Source organism: Nothobranchius furzeri, chromosome 9 (genome assembly GCF_043380555.1).
Source record: "Nothobranchius furzeri strain GRZ-AD chromosome 9, NfurGRZ-RIMD1, whole genome shotgun sequence".
In the NCBI taxonomy this organism is placed as follows: Eukaryota; Metazoa; Chordata; class Actinopteri; order Cyprinodontiformes; family Nothobranchiidae; genus Nothobranchius; species Nothobranchius furzeri.
In genome coordinates, this window is record NC_091749.1 from 1,048,601 (window position 1) to 1,060,170 (window position 11,570).

At 43.0% G+C, this 11,570-nt stretch overlaps 1 protein-coding gene across 2 annotated transcripts in view; it reads right to left on the minus strand.

The window, feature by feature from the left end:
• Positions 1 to 11,570, minus strand: part of LOC107373975 (transmembrane channel-like protein 3) — a 296,837-nt gene extending 285,267 nt beyond the window's left edge. Inside the window, exons 1-4 of one of the 2 annotated variants that reach the window (XM_070554581.1) lie at positions 9,997 to 11,570; positions 9,719 to 9,888; positions 3,850 to 3,960; positions 3,589 to 3,698 (exon numbers count right to left, since the gene is read on the minus strand). In XM_070554581.1, the coding sequence (XP_070410682.1) occupies positions 3,589 to 3,605 (17 nt within the window). In that variant the 5' untranslated portion in view covers positions 3,606 to 3,698; positions 3,850 to 3,960; positions 9,719 to 9,888; positions 9,997 to 11,570. Of the gene's footprint in view, positions 1 to 3,588; positions 3,745 to 3,849; positions 3,961 to 9,718; positions 9,889 to 9,996 lie in introns of both variants that reach the window. The other variant, XM_070554582.1, reaches the window with a different exon arrangement.

An 11,570-nucleotide genomic window follows, 5' to 3' on the forward strand; every position in this document is an offset into this window, starting at 1 on the left:
ACACACGATTTATGGAGTAGATTAATATTGAGGCTCACTGGAGCATTACTAGCTTAATGAGGTAGAAATTCACTTCAATCCAAACATACGTGTGTGTGTGTGTGTGTGTGTGTGTGTGTGTGTGTGTGTGTGTGTGTGTGTGTGTGTGTGTGTGTGTGTGTGTGTGTGAGAGAGAGAGAGAGAGAGACAGAGAGAGAGAGAGAGACAGAGAGAGAGAGAGACAGAGAGAGAGAGAGAGAGAGAGTGCAGGGCCGGCTCTACCCAGTTTGGTACCCCAGGCGAAATTACTCTTTGGTACACCTCCCACCCTGCCCATTGGATGCAAATCAAATCAAACTTTATTTATGTAGCACAATTCATACAATAAATGCAACTTGTAGCATTAAAGACTACAAATTAATTATGACCAATAAGATGTGATATTCCATATAAATATGAAATATCAACCTGATTGGTCTTTGAATGATTAATCAGATGATTATAGTTACTTTTGCTTCTTCAGGGACCATAAACACACTTCGTATTAATTCAGAGTCAGTATATAGTTAATAAACGAATTCTATTCTTTTCTACAGTAATGATTATACATGACAAGATATGAATAATGACATGTGGAGTAATGGATATGGAGTGATTTAATGCGATGTGTGAAATGTTGTAATGGAAGCTAGATGTACTAGCGAAACCATTCTTTGTATCCGAGAGAAACTTTGAAGTCTGGGTTGTAAAAGTCTGCCATAAATTAAAGGGTTGGTTATTAAAAACAGCATCAGACATGATCTGCCATGTCTACTAGGGATGAGCGAGTACACCACCATCTGTATCTGTATCTGTACTCGGAGTGGGCGTGGCCTAACCCGGAAGTGGGTGTAGTTTACCCGGAAGTGGGTGTGGTTTACATCAATACGTTATTTTAAGTCTGATCAGAAGTTGCTATGTGTATAGTTTATTTGAAAACTATTTACAGAGCAGCCTCAGAGTTGAGATTAAATGTTTTTGATCACAATAGTAAAGGAACTATTACAGAACAAGTGTTTCAGTAAAATCAGAACATTAATATTTAAGTGCAGGAATTAAGAGAGAGAGAGAAGAAAAGATCTTTTCTATAGCGCCTCTCAAGATAAAAATCACGGGGCGCTTCACAAAAACAAAGCATGTAAAATAGAAAAAAGAATTTAGAAAATGATTAAAATACATTTAAAATGAGCAAAAAATAGACAATTGTGATTAAAAATGTAAAGAAAGAGAGAGAGTGAATAGGGAAGAGGGAGTGGATCCTGAAGAAGAGGAGAGAGAGAGAGAGGGGAAAAAAACCCGACCAGAGAGGGGAAAAAAACCCGACCGGAGCGGAGGCAGTGACTGACGCAGCACGAGCCGTTTTCAGCTCTGTCTTGTCAAATGCACCACGTACGTTACGAAAAAGTAACTTTAAGTAACTTTAAAAAGAAGCAAACTGAAGAAAACATAGGGAGTACTGAAGAAACGTGAACAGTGAAGCAAGCACAGAGAGATCCGTTACTGTCTGTGTGTGTGCGTGGATGGACCGGACGCGGACTGAGCCGTGAGCTCCCGGCTGCAGAGTTTTGTGTGTAGGGAGGGGCGGGTGCTCTATTTGACTGGCCAATCACAGAGCGTGAAGACAGTCAGTTACCCAATGAGGATTTTCCTTCAGCACGATTACAGATATTTACGAGTTTTACTCGTTTCATGCTCGTACTCGTCAAAAATGCTTTATCCGTACCCGGCTCATCCCTAATGCCTACTATACCCTTATGGAGACCCCCAGCAGATCCAGACTGTCGGCGGTCGGTTGAACCTCGACCTCAAAGTACAAAACTCGTAGGTTGCTCCGATACGACCTGACCGGTCTTGAGATGTCTCCGAGTCACAACAGGAAGCTGGACTGCTTGCCAGCGTCCAACGTGGATGTTTGGCTCTTAAAAGAGCCGTCTGGCTTCATCAGCTTGCAAAGAGGCTTTTGACTGTAGGTCAGAAGAGATGTCTCAAAGGCGCCTGTTCCCGAATTGGCCGGTTCAAGTGTCAGCTGCAAACTGAATTAATCGGGAAGTAAATCCTGTTTCAATAAACCACCATGTTATGAGTTCTGGCCAAGTTTGGCCAATCAGAATTTGACACGTTTCTGAGTATTTACCAACATCCCTCAGAAAGCCACGCCTTCTTCAGATACAAAGGGTTTTAACACTTAAGCCGGGCGTACACGGTGTGACTTTTTCACTATTTTGAGCCGATTTTCCACTCGTGTGAGAATCCACGACATCGGGGCGAGTTTTGCGCCGAGCGGTCGTGTAGTGTACAGGGGGTTACGAGAGGCGATTGACACCACGTGACCCGCTACCGATCAGCAGTCGTGAGGTCGCACGGACTTCTGGAGAGTTTAATATTTCGCTCGTCCCTCGTGAGGGTATCACACTGTTGAAGCGGCGCTGCGACCCAAAAAGTACCAGAACCGCTCACGGCGCATGCGCAATCCTGCATCAACACCGCTCGCTCGCTATTTCCCTAATAACACACGCTGTTCGTTTTTATTTCTACACGTTTTTTACTCACAAAGATTGTCAAGAAAGCGTGTTTGTCGTGTTCATGTCAAATTAAACTGATCACTAAACACAGATTTACTTTCTTTATTTGGTTTTCCTCATCCAACCCCATAAATCCCTGTGTGTCCTCCTGCAGCACTCCCGAAGGACAACAGGCAAAACAAGACAAAAACGTCTGACGTGTTGAGTAAAAACTGCTATTTTTAGCATATTTTTAGGTCCGACGTGTTGCTACCAGACGTACAGCGTGAGCACATGACTCGTGAGATCTGCCCTGCGAGGAAGTCGTACAGTTTGAGCTGAAGCTGAACACTACGAGTGGAAAAGTCACACAGTGTCCGCCCGGCTTAAGTGAATGAGAATGTTTAAAACTCTTATGTGAGGTGAATATTAACCTTAATGAGTATCTTATTGTAATGTGTGTGAGTGTAAACAATGAGTAACTCGTTAAATCAACACACACTGATTTGTGATATAAATGGATCATTGTAAGAACAATATTCATTTCAAATTCATTGATTGAAGCACAGATTATTCAAACATTTGATTTAAACATCTTGTTCATTCATCACGTGTGATTATTTAACGTATAACATCGTGGAGTCTTCACTCATGCAGAGTGAAGAATGTTGGCGTCTGGCTTTCAGGCAGAGATGGCAGGAACCTTGAGGGAAACGGTTACGTCTCCAGTGAGGAACAATAAGTTGGAAAAGGGTTGTTTTGGGTGTCTGGGCCCCGACAGAGGGTGCAGCCGTGAATGTGTCTGAAAGGTTATGTTGTGCTAATTAGGTGGTGAAGAACTGACCCCACACACCCTCCCTCCCCATAAATATGAAAGCAATATGACAATAATACCCCCATGACACTCATCCTCCCACTACTCATACCCCACCCCCCTTCCCCCATACATACATGCATACTTGTTTTCAGCTTTAGCGCTGCACAAACGTTACAACGATAAAACAGCTTAGTTAGTGCTAAAGCATCCCCAGGATGTCATGATGACATCATTACTGTAGCGTTTCCTTACCTCTGTCCTTGTTCCATTACATCCCCTTATTTCCTTTCTCCTCTGCTGGACTCCTGATCGCTCCTACACGTTGAGCTAGCTGCATCACCAGAAACAACCATTCTCCCCACCTATCAGGCAAAGGTAGACGGAGGTGGGGGGGCGCCAGGTTAGTCTCTAGAGAAAGTGACGTACTTGAGTAAAGTTGGAAAGTTATTGGCAGATTAAACATTTACAGCTTAATAACTTCTGATTAGAAGGTCATTTAGATACAAAACATACCTTTTTGGTATCGTGGCAAGGTAGTGAACAAACTACAACCTCAGTTTTTCTAAACAACCCGTCCTCTGTGCGCGACCCCTCACGAAACTGTGGCGCCTGCTCAGGGAGCATCTGCAAATTGTAAACACCACTCTTCAGGTGATGAAGCCAGGTTATTGCAAATTATTTAAATATTGAAGTTTGTATTTTCATGTCTTTTCAAAAAGATTTGAGTATTTATAGCATGTAAATTTCATAATACTACAGCAAGGTTCATGGTTGATAAATGTTGTATTTGTTTTCCTCTGTTCTGTTTATTAGCTGACGGTAAAACAGCATTGTGTGTTGGGGGTTGAGAGAGGGAGGCGGGGCGGGGCGGGGCAGAGAGAGTGTGTGTGTTGGTGAGGGTTTAGGAAGCAGAGTGAGAGAGTTGGCTCAGAGTCCTTCAGTAAAATCACGGCTTTTAACAACCCTCTCGTCTGTTTTTTCAATGTCTAGTCTGACGCTACACTTGATTAACTTTTTTTTTTTTAAATTCTGCAAATTTGTAAAACCAGCCCTGAAAGACTGTGTATATAACCCGAGTGGGTTTTCTATCTTTAGCCGGCCCCGAGGTTCTGGTCATGGTGGAGGCCTAGCTGTTGTTTTAGCAATCTTCCATGTAGCTCTACAACCTCTAGCAGCTCTGCTTCTTTTTTAATTTTTTTTATTTTCCCATGTCCTGTCTGGCTGTGAAGCAAGCAGAATTGATGTCTGAATGCTGGTAACAAGCCTTACAGATTTACTCTCAGGTGGAGCATCAAAGCGTCTGCTTTAATGTCACGCCTGATACTTAAAACTTTATTGTTATTGTTTTTGAATGCATTGCACGAAAATAAACAATCAATGATGAACAAGAGTCTGCTTCTAGACCTGCAGAAAGAGAAAAAAAGAAAAACAACACACAACAATACAACAGGAGCAAACTATCACTGTGTCAACTTGATGAAGAAATATAAAATCAACATTGTTTAACTGAACAATCACATGATAATAAATCACAGTGTATTTAGTGTCAACCACAGCCTTAAGACATGTGTTTAACGTGCCCAAGTCCATACTTTTGAGAGCACCATGTGAGCACCTGTGTGTGTACACGCGCTTGTTTATGTAAGGTTTCTCTATAGGAGCGTCCAATAGAGAGTGTGAGGGACCACAGATCCGCCCCCCAAAGATGCGCAGGAGACGGGGGGAGCTCCAAGTCCCAGAGATCCAGGCGCTGCCCCAGAACGCTGTGGTCTATCGTCCACCTGGTCCAAACAGTTCTTTCCTTCAGGAGTTTAGTGACTTTCTATCCTCCACTGTGAAGCTGTCCAGACTGGTGGTTGTTGGTGACTTTAACATCCACGTTGATGATCCCTCCGATCTCTTTGCCATGAATTTCTCCAGCCTTATGGACTCCTTCAGCTTTACCCAGCATGTTTCTGGCCCCACACACACCAGGGGACACACTCTAGACCTTGTTTTTACCCTGAGTCTAAATGCTGACAGTGTTTGTCCTGAGGACGTTTATATTTCAGATCACCATTGCATTTTCTTTAACTTGTCAGTTTCTGCGTCCCCACCTCCTGCTCGCCGTTTGGTTAGTTCTCGTTTTCTTAATGAGAACACAGCTAGCTAATGTTCTGCTGCTTTTGATCCACCCTGTTCTTCTGATAACGACCCAGATTCCTTAACTTCCCAGTTTAACGAGCACTGCCTCTCCATTCTGGACAACATCTGTCCTGTCAGAACCAGATCAGTTCCTGCAGTGAACCCTACTCCCTGGTTTACTGACAGCCTTTGCAGCCTGAAGCGCCAATGCAGAAAAATTGAGCATTTGCAGGGGCGTGTCCAGGGAGTGGCCTGGGGTAGCACATGCCACCCTTGGAATCTGATTGGCCACCCCAGGTGCCACCACATTAATTTACTTTTAAATAGGCTTTTCATTGTCCACAAAAGGCTTGGGGGTAAAACAAAAAAGCATAACCATGGGTGACACCCATGCACAAAGTTGTGGCTCACCTGGGCCACCCCATTTAAAAAGATCTGTTCACACCACTGAGCGTTTGTGGAAGAAAACCCATCTCCACGTCCATCTGCTGCACCTAAAGGATCTTCTGACATCTTTTAACTCTGCAGTCAGAGATGCCAGGGTTTCCTATTTCTCCAACCTGGTGTCCCAGAGCAAAGGGAACCCCAAGGTGCTGTTTAACACCATCAACAGCATCGTCTCTCCTGCCTCTCCTACAGCCTCCATCCACTCTGTTACAGACTGTGAGAACTTTCTGTCTTTCTTTGTGGACAAAGTCAATAAGGTTAGATCTAGCATCTCTCCTTCAGCCTTATCGCCGCCTCTCCCGACTCCAACCAGGCCCATCATCCTAGATAGCTTTGCTCCTGTTTCTTTGCCTGAGTTAACCAAACTAGTTAACTCTATGAAGACCTCTGCATGCCCCCTCCACACACACACACATTCCACACAGAGCGTTCCTTCTCTGTGGCCGTCTCCAAGTTTAGGTATGGTTCGCTCTTTCTTCTTCCATCTCAGGAACGTTGCTAAGCTGAGTCCCATTCTGTCCCGCTCTGAACTTGAGACAGTTCTCCACACCTTCATCTCCTCACGCTTAGACTACTGTAACTCTCTTTTCACGTGTCTGAGCAGAACCTCCCTGAACCGTCTACAGGTGGTTCAGAACGCCTGTGCTCGGCTTCTGACCAAGTCCTCCAAACACACCCACATCACCCCGCTTCTCCTCCAGCTTCACTGGCTGCCAGTCAACTTCAGGGTTCATTTCAAGATCCTGGTTCTGGTCTATAGGGCCTTACATGGACAAGCACCATCTTACATTGGTGATCTTCTTAGTCCCTACACCCCCAGCAGGTCCCTGAGGTCCAGTGATCAAAGCCTACTGGTTGTAGAGCACCAGGCTAAAGGTCAAAGGTGACAGATCATCTGCTGCTGTGGCCTCCAGTTTGGCTGCTGGGAAGAACTCTGTCTCCACGTAGTCTTCTGGAGTTATTTTTATGTTCACCAGTAAAAGGTCATCATGTCTCACCGTCACACACTTACCAGCATGCTCACCCTCTGAGATAAAATTAGAAAATCATTCTAAAGTAGGTTTTAGCTGTTAAAATGACACAATGTCCTCTTTCCTTCAAGCCCCTGGAGGAATTCTGAAGCTGATATCTTCATCAATAAAAACCAGATTTTCTCTTCTTGCCCCTCTGGTATTCTGGTTTCAGTTACAAGATTCAGATCACCTGAAGGAGGACAACTGATCATTGTTGTTAACAATAAAATTCTTAAATAAAACTATTATTTGATTCAAAGAAATGTGGTGCTGTGTAGTACTCTGCTCATTATTACTAAATGCTTGCTTAGTATGACGATGGCAGTAAAGACTCTGACACGAGTCAGTGACTCGATGCAACCTGCTGGGTTCCTTATATAGGAAACTTTTTACTGATTGGCTTAATGAACGTACCTGTAGTGAAATGTTTACAGTGTGGTCCTGATTTAGTGTTTTATAAATAAACTTGAATTGAATTACCTTGTGGGAAATTCTTCTCCATAGAAAACAACTCTGTGGTCAGCTGAAGGGCTCCAGAGCAGCTCCCAGCATGAAACCAGCCTGTTTCCAGGAGGTCCACAAGGAATGCTGGTACCAGGTTTGACCTGGTCACATTTAGGCTATAACTAGATCAGTGTTTTATTACCCTCATCAAAATGCACGACTCAGGGGTCCAGAAGGCAAATGCATTCATACAAGTTCATCTCCAGCAGGCTGGACCATTGCAGTGGTCTAACTGGTCTTCCCAAAAAAGCTGTGAAGCACCTGCAGCTTATTCAGAATGCTGCCGCTAGTCTTAACAAGAACCAGGAGAACCGAACACATCACTCCTGTTCTTAGATCTCTACACGGGTTACCAGTAAACTACAGTGTAACCCACCCACCCAGTCTGACGTTAACTAGCCCAGTCACATCTCCACCCTAACGTATAACAGTATCTATCACAAACAACAAGGGAACACAAATTAATTACACCTCTTCTGTTAGAAGTAAACAAACAACAACCAAAGAGAGAGAGAGAAAAACTAGATGTTCTTTTTCAGGGGCGGATTTAGGACTGAAGAAGATCTGGGGCTTAACACACACACACGCACGCACACACGTGCGCGGGCACACGCACACACGCGTGCGCGCACACACACACGTGACACGCACTAGTCAACATCATATATGTCTTGTACCACATAATTTTTAATCTGAAGCTACATATTCAGCATTTTCAGGGCAGAGTGTTGTTCCTGTTAGTGTTTAGTGTGAGATGATAGTAAATATTCCCTTTCTTTCTCCAACAACGTTACCTGATAGTAAGCTAACTTTAGGCAAACCAGCAGCACAACAAATATTTTCTAATAAGACTCACAAACCTGAGTCAGCACCAGTCTCATCAGAGCTGGGGTTCTGTCGCCGTACTTTTGGTCTAAAAACGTCCTTATGTCCATCTTCACTCATGCGTTTCAGGCAGAGTGTAGAAGAAGCCGGCTGCTGAAGGGCTTCTTCTTCAGTGGTGGAGGCTCAGGCAGGCTGTATACAAACTACTGCCAGCAGCGCCCTCTCTGTTGGACTTTGGTACTGCATGTTACTTCAGCGATTTAGATCCGGGGCTTTCCGTGAAACATCCGGGGCTTCAGCCCAAGTAGCCGGGCCTAACGCCGCCCCTGTTCTTTTTCAGGTACTTAGTTGATGGTACCACTTAGTTGGCGCGCTGATTTGTGGTGGTTCAAGTCTTGTTATGTGTTTTGCTTTACTCACGGTTTCTTTGGGAGATCTCAAATGTAATAAGTGGTTAACTCAGTCCTCCTGTCCAGCTGGGTAGGGTTTATGACGCCCCTGAGACTTCAACCCCCCCCCCGCTAACAGAATAGCAGTTGGACCTCAGGCTTTGCAGGAAGGAGTTCTGGAGCACCTCTTAGTGAGGGGCATCTCTCCAAAGCACTCCACTTGGATTTTACACAAATCCCAAATTAACTCAAAACTAAAACGTACAGTATACACTCCCATACCATGCTTCCACTTACTCAAGTACTTGGTGAAGAATAGCACCTACACCCTATTGCTAACAGTTTACAGCATGGACGTAATTTTTTTTTGGGGGGGGGGCATGCCCCCCCCCCCTCACTTTTTCCAAAGTCAAGTTTTGACCCCTGCACTTTTTACCATCTAAAAACAATATTACGCTATATTAAATTGACACTGGTGGAGCTCTAGGACCCAGTGGGAAACAACTGTTTGTGTTGAAGCCTGTTTCCCATTAGAACATACTGTAAAGATACCCCCCCCCCCCCCCACCCCCAGTGGCGGCTGGTGAAAAATATTTTTGGTGGGGCTGTGCTATTTTTTTTTAAACAAACTTGTGCTTTCTGAGCTTTGTGCACAACTTCACTATTTCTTGAATTAAGCACAGCTCTTTTATTTCCTGTCTTACATCATTGGACAAACTGATTAATCCAGGTGTGTCTGACTATCGGCACGCTGCCTTGCAGACCAAGGTTGAAAAATACTGCATTAAATTGCACATAAAATAACATGACCATAAATGGTAAATAGGCAATGCAAGAGACAAGTAACAAAAACATTTTGTTTAATTTCAACATTTGAGTGAACACGAAAAATTATGAGCAGGTCACTGTTACAGTAATGGTAGTAAACACTACTTAGACAAAATGCCAGAAATGTACACTGTTAAATATTTCTGGAGTGTTGTGCCAAGGTCAACTTTATACAAAGATCAAGAGGATGCATGTGTGTGTGTGTGTGTGTGTGTGTGTGTGTGTGTGTGTGTGTGTGTGTGTGTGTGATACCTCATTTGTACAGAAATTTTGCCCTTCTGTCCTTCTGAGTGGCAAAGCTCTCGATGAGCTTTTTATTGAAGTCAGGAATGTTTGTGACAAGCTTTTTTTCCATGGAGAGCATGGCAAGAGCATTCAGCCCATCCTGTGTCATGGTGTTCCTCAAGGAAAGTCTTAATCCTCTTTAAAGTAGATAAATAAAGAAACAACAGATAAGTACATAGGAAACACTGCAACGATCTGACATTGTCATGACAACATAGAGCTAAGCACTCCACCGCTCCTCTCACCTTTTTTCTTCACGATTATATCCGTTGCACCTGAGCGCAGCTGGCTGCCGCACCCTAAACAGGAAAACAACAGAAAGTGCCTTCAAGCTCCACGGCAGGGGCGTCGGACTGGGGGGGGAAAGGGTACCGTTTACCCAGGGCCCACTGCAGGGAGGGGCCCTGAGACAGCTTTGAATAAAAATGTTTTATTGTTGTTGTTTTTTCCCCCCAACTTACTTAATGTCTTAATAAACGTCTCTTTACCTGGACAAAGAGGTTAAGAAACTGAATTTCGCCTTAAAAATAATAACTGAATAATCTCTGAGGCATCTATCACCCCTTAAAAATGTGCAAAGTGGTTTAGTCCACACCAGCGGCCAGGGGCTGCACTGCCGCATGTACAGCTATGAGACATCGCAGATGCCGACAGCCAGAGCTGGAGGCAGGAGAGTCAGTCATGTCTTTTCCCAAGAAAGGGAAATCTGGCTTCCAGAAAAGAAAAGAAAAGAAGGAGAAGGAGAAAAAGTTAATCGAACAGAAGCAAGTATTGACTAGGTTCTTCAAGAAGGAAGGTGAGCAGCAGAACACAGTTTTAGCTGATATTAGCTAGCTCTCAGAAGCTGCATTCATGTTAGGTGTTCAGTGTTCATTTTTGGGAGCTTATGATAGACATTGTCCTCTAAAATATCATAAGCAAAACTTAAAAAAAAAGTCCCCACCCTGGATTGTTAGGGGATTGGAAAGGGCTTGCCAGAAAAAGAAATCACTGTATCTGGATTTTCTAAAAAATCCAACAAAGGAAAAAGAAAAAAGGTATAAGGAATATAAAAACAAATTAACTACAATAATAAGGAAGCAAAAAAAGGAATATTATGATCAGCTTTTCCTAAAACACAAAAATAATATTAAAGGTACATGGAATGTGTTAAATAAATTAATAAGAAATACAAAAGAAGCAGGTATAGATATTCACAATAAAAATGGAAAGAACATTGCAAATGAGTTTAATAAATATTTTGTGAATGTTGGCCCTAATCTAGCTAAAAAGCTGCCAGAAGTTGACATTAACCATGAAATAAATAAAAATAATAATACAATGTTTTTGAGCAGTGTAAGCCAAAGTGATGTGATCCAAGCGGTACATAGTTTCAAAAGTTAAAAGTCCTTAGATTTTCATGGGATGGATATGTCTCTCATCAAGGAGGTTATCCATTGCATTATTGAACCTTTTACTTATATTTGTAATAAATCCTTTTCAAGTGGCACAGTCCCTGAACAAATGAAAATAGCCAGAGTTATTCCTATTTATAAAAGTGGTGATAAATGATTAGCTTGTAACTATAGACCTATCTCTTTACTGCCACAGTTTTCAAAGATACTTGAGAAACTTTTTGTAATTAGATTTGAAGCATTTACCAACAAGTTTGATCTTTTAAATGACCATCAGTATGGGTTTAGGAAGAATCGTTCAACCTTATTAGCAGTTATGGATTTGGTAGAGCAGATTGCAACAGCAGTGGATCAAAAACTTCATGTAGTGGCTGTCTTGATTGACTTGAGTAAGGCATTTGATACAATTGATCACATATACCTGC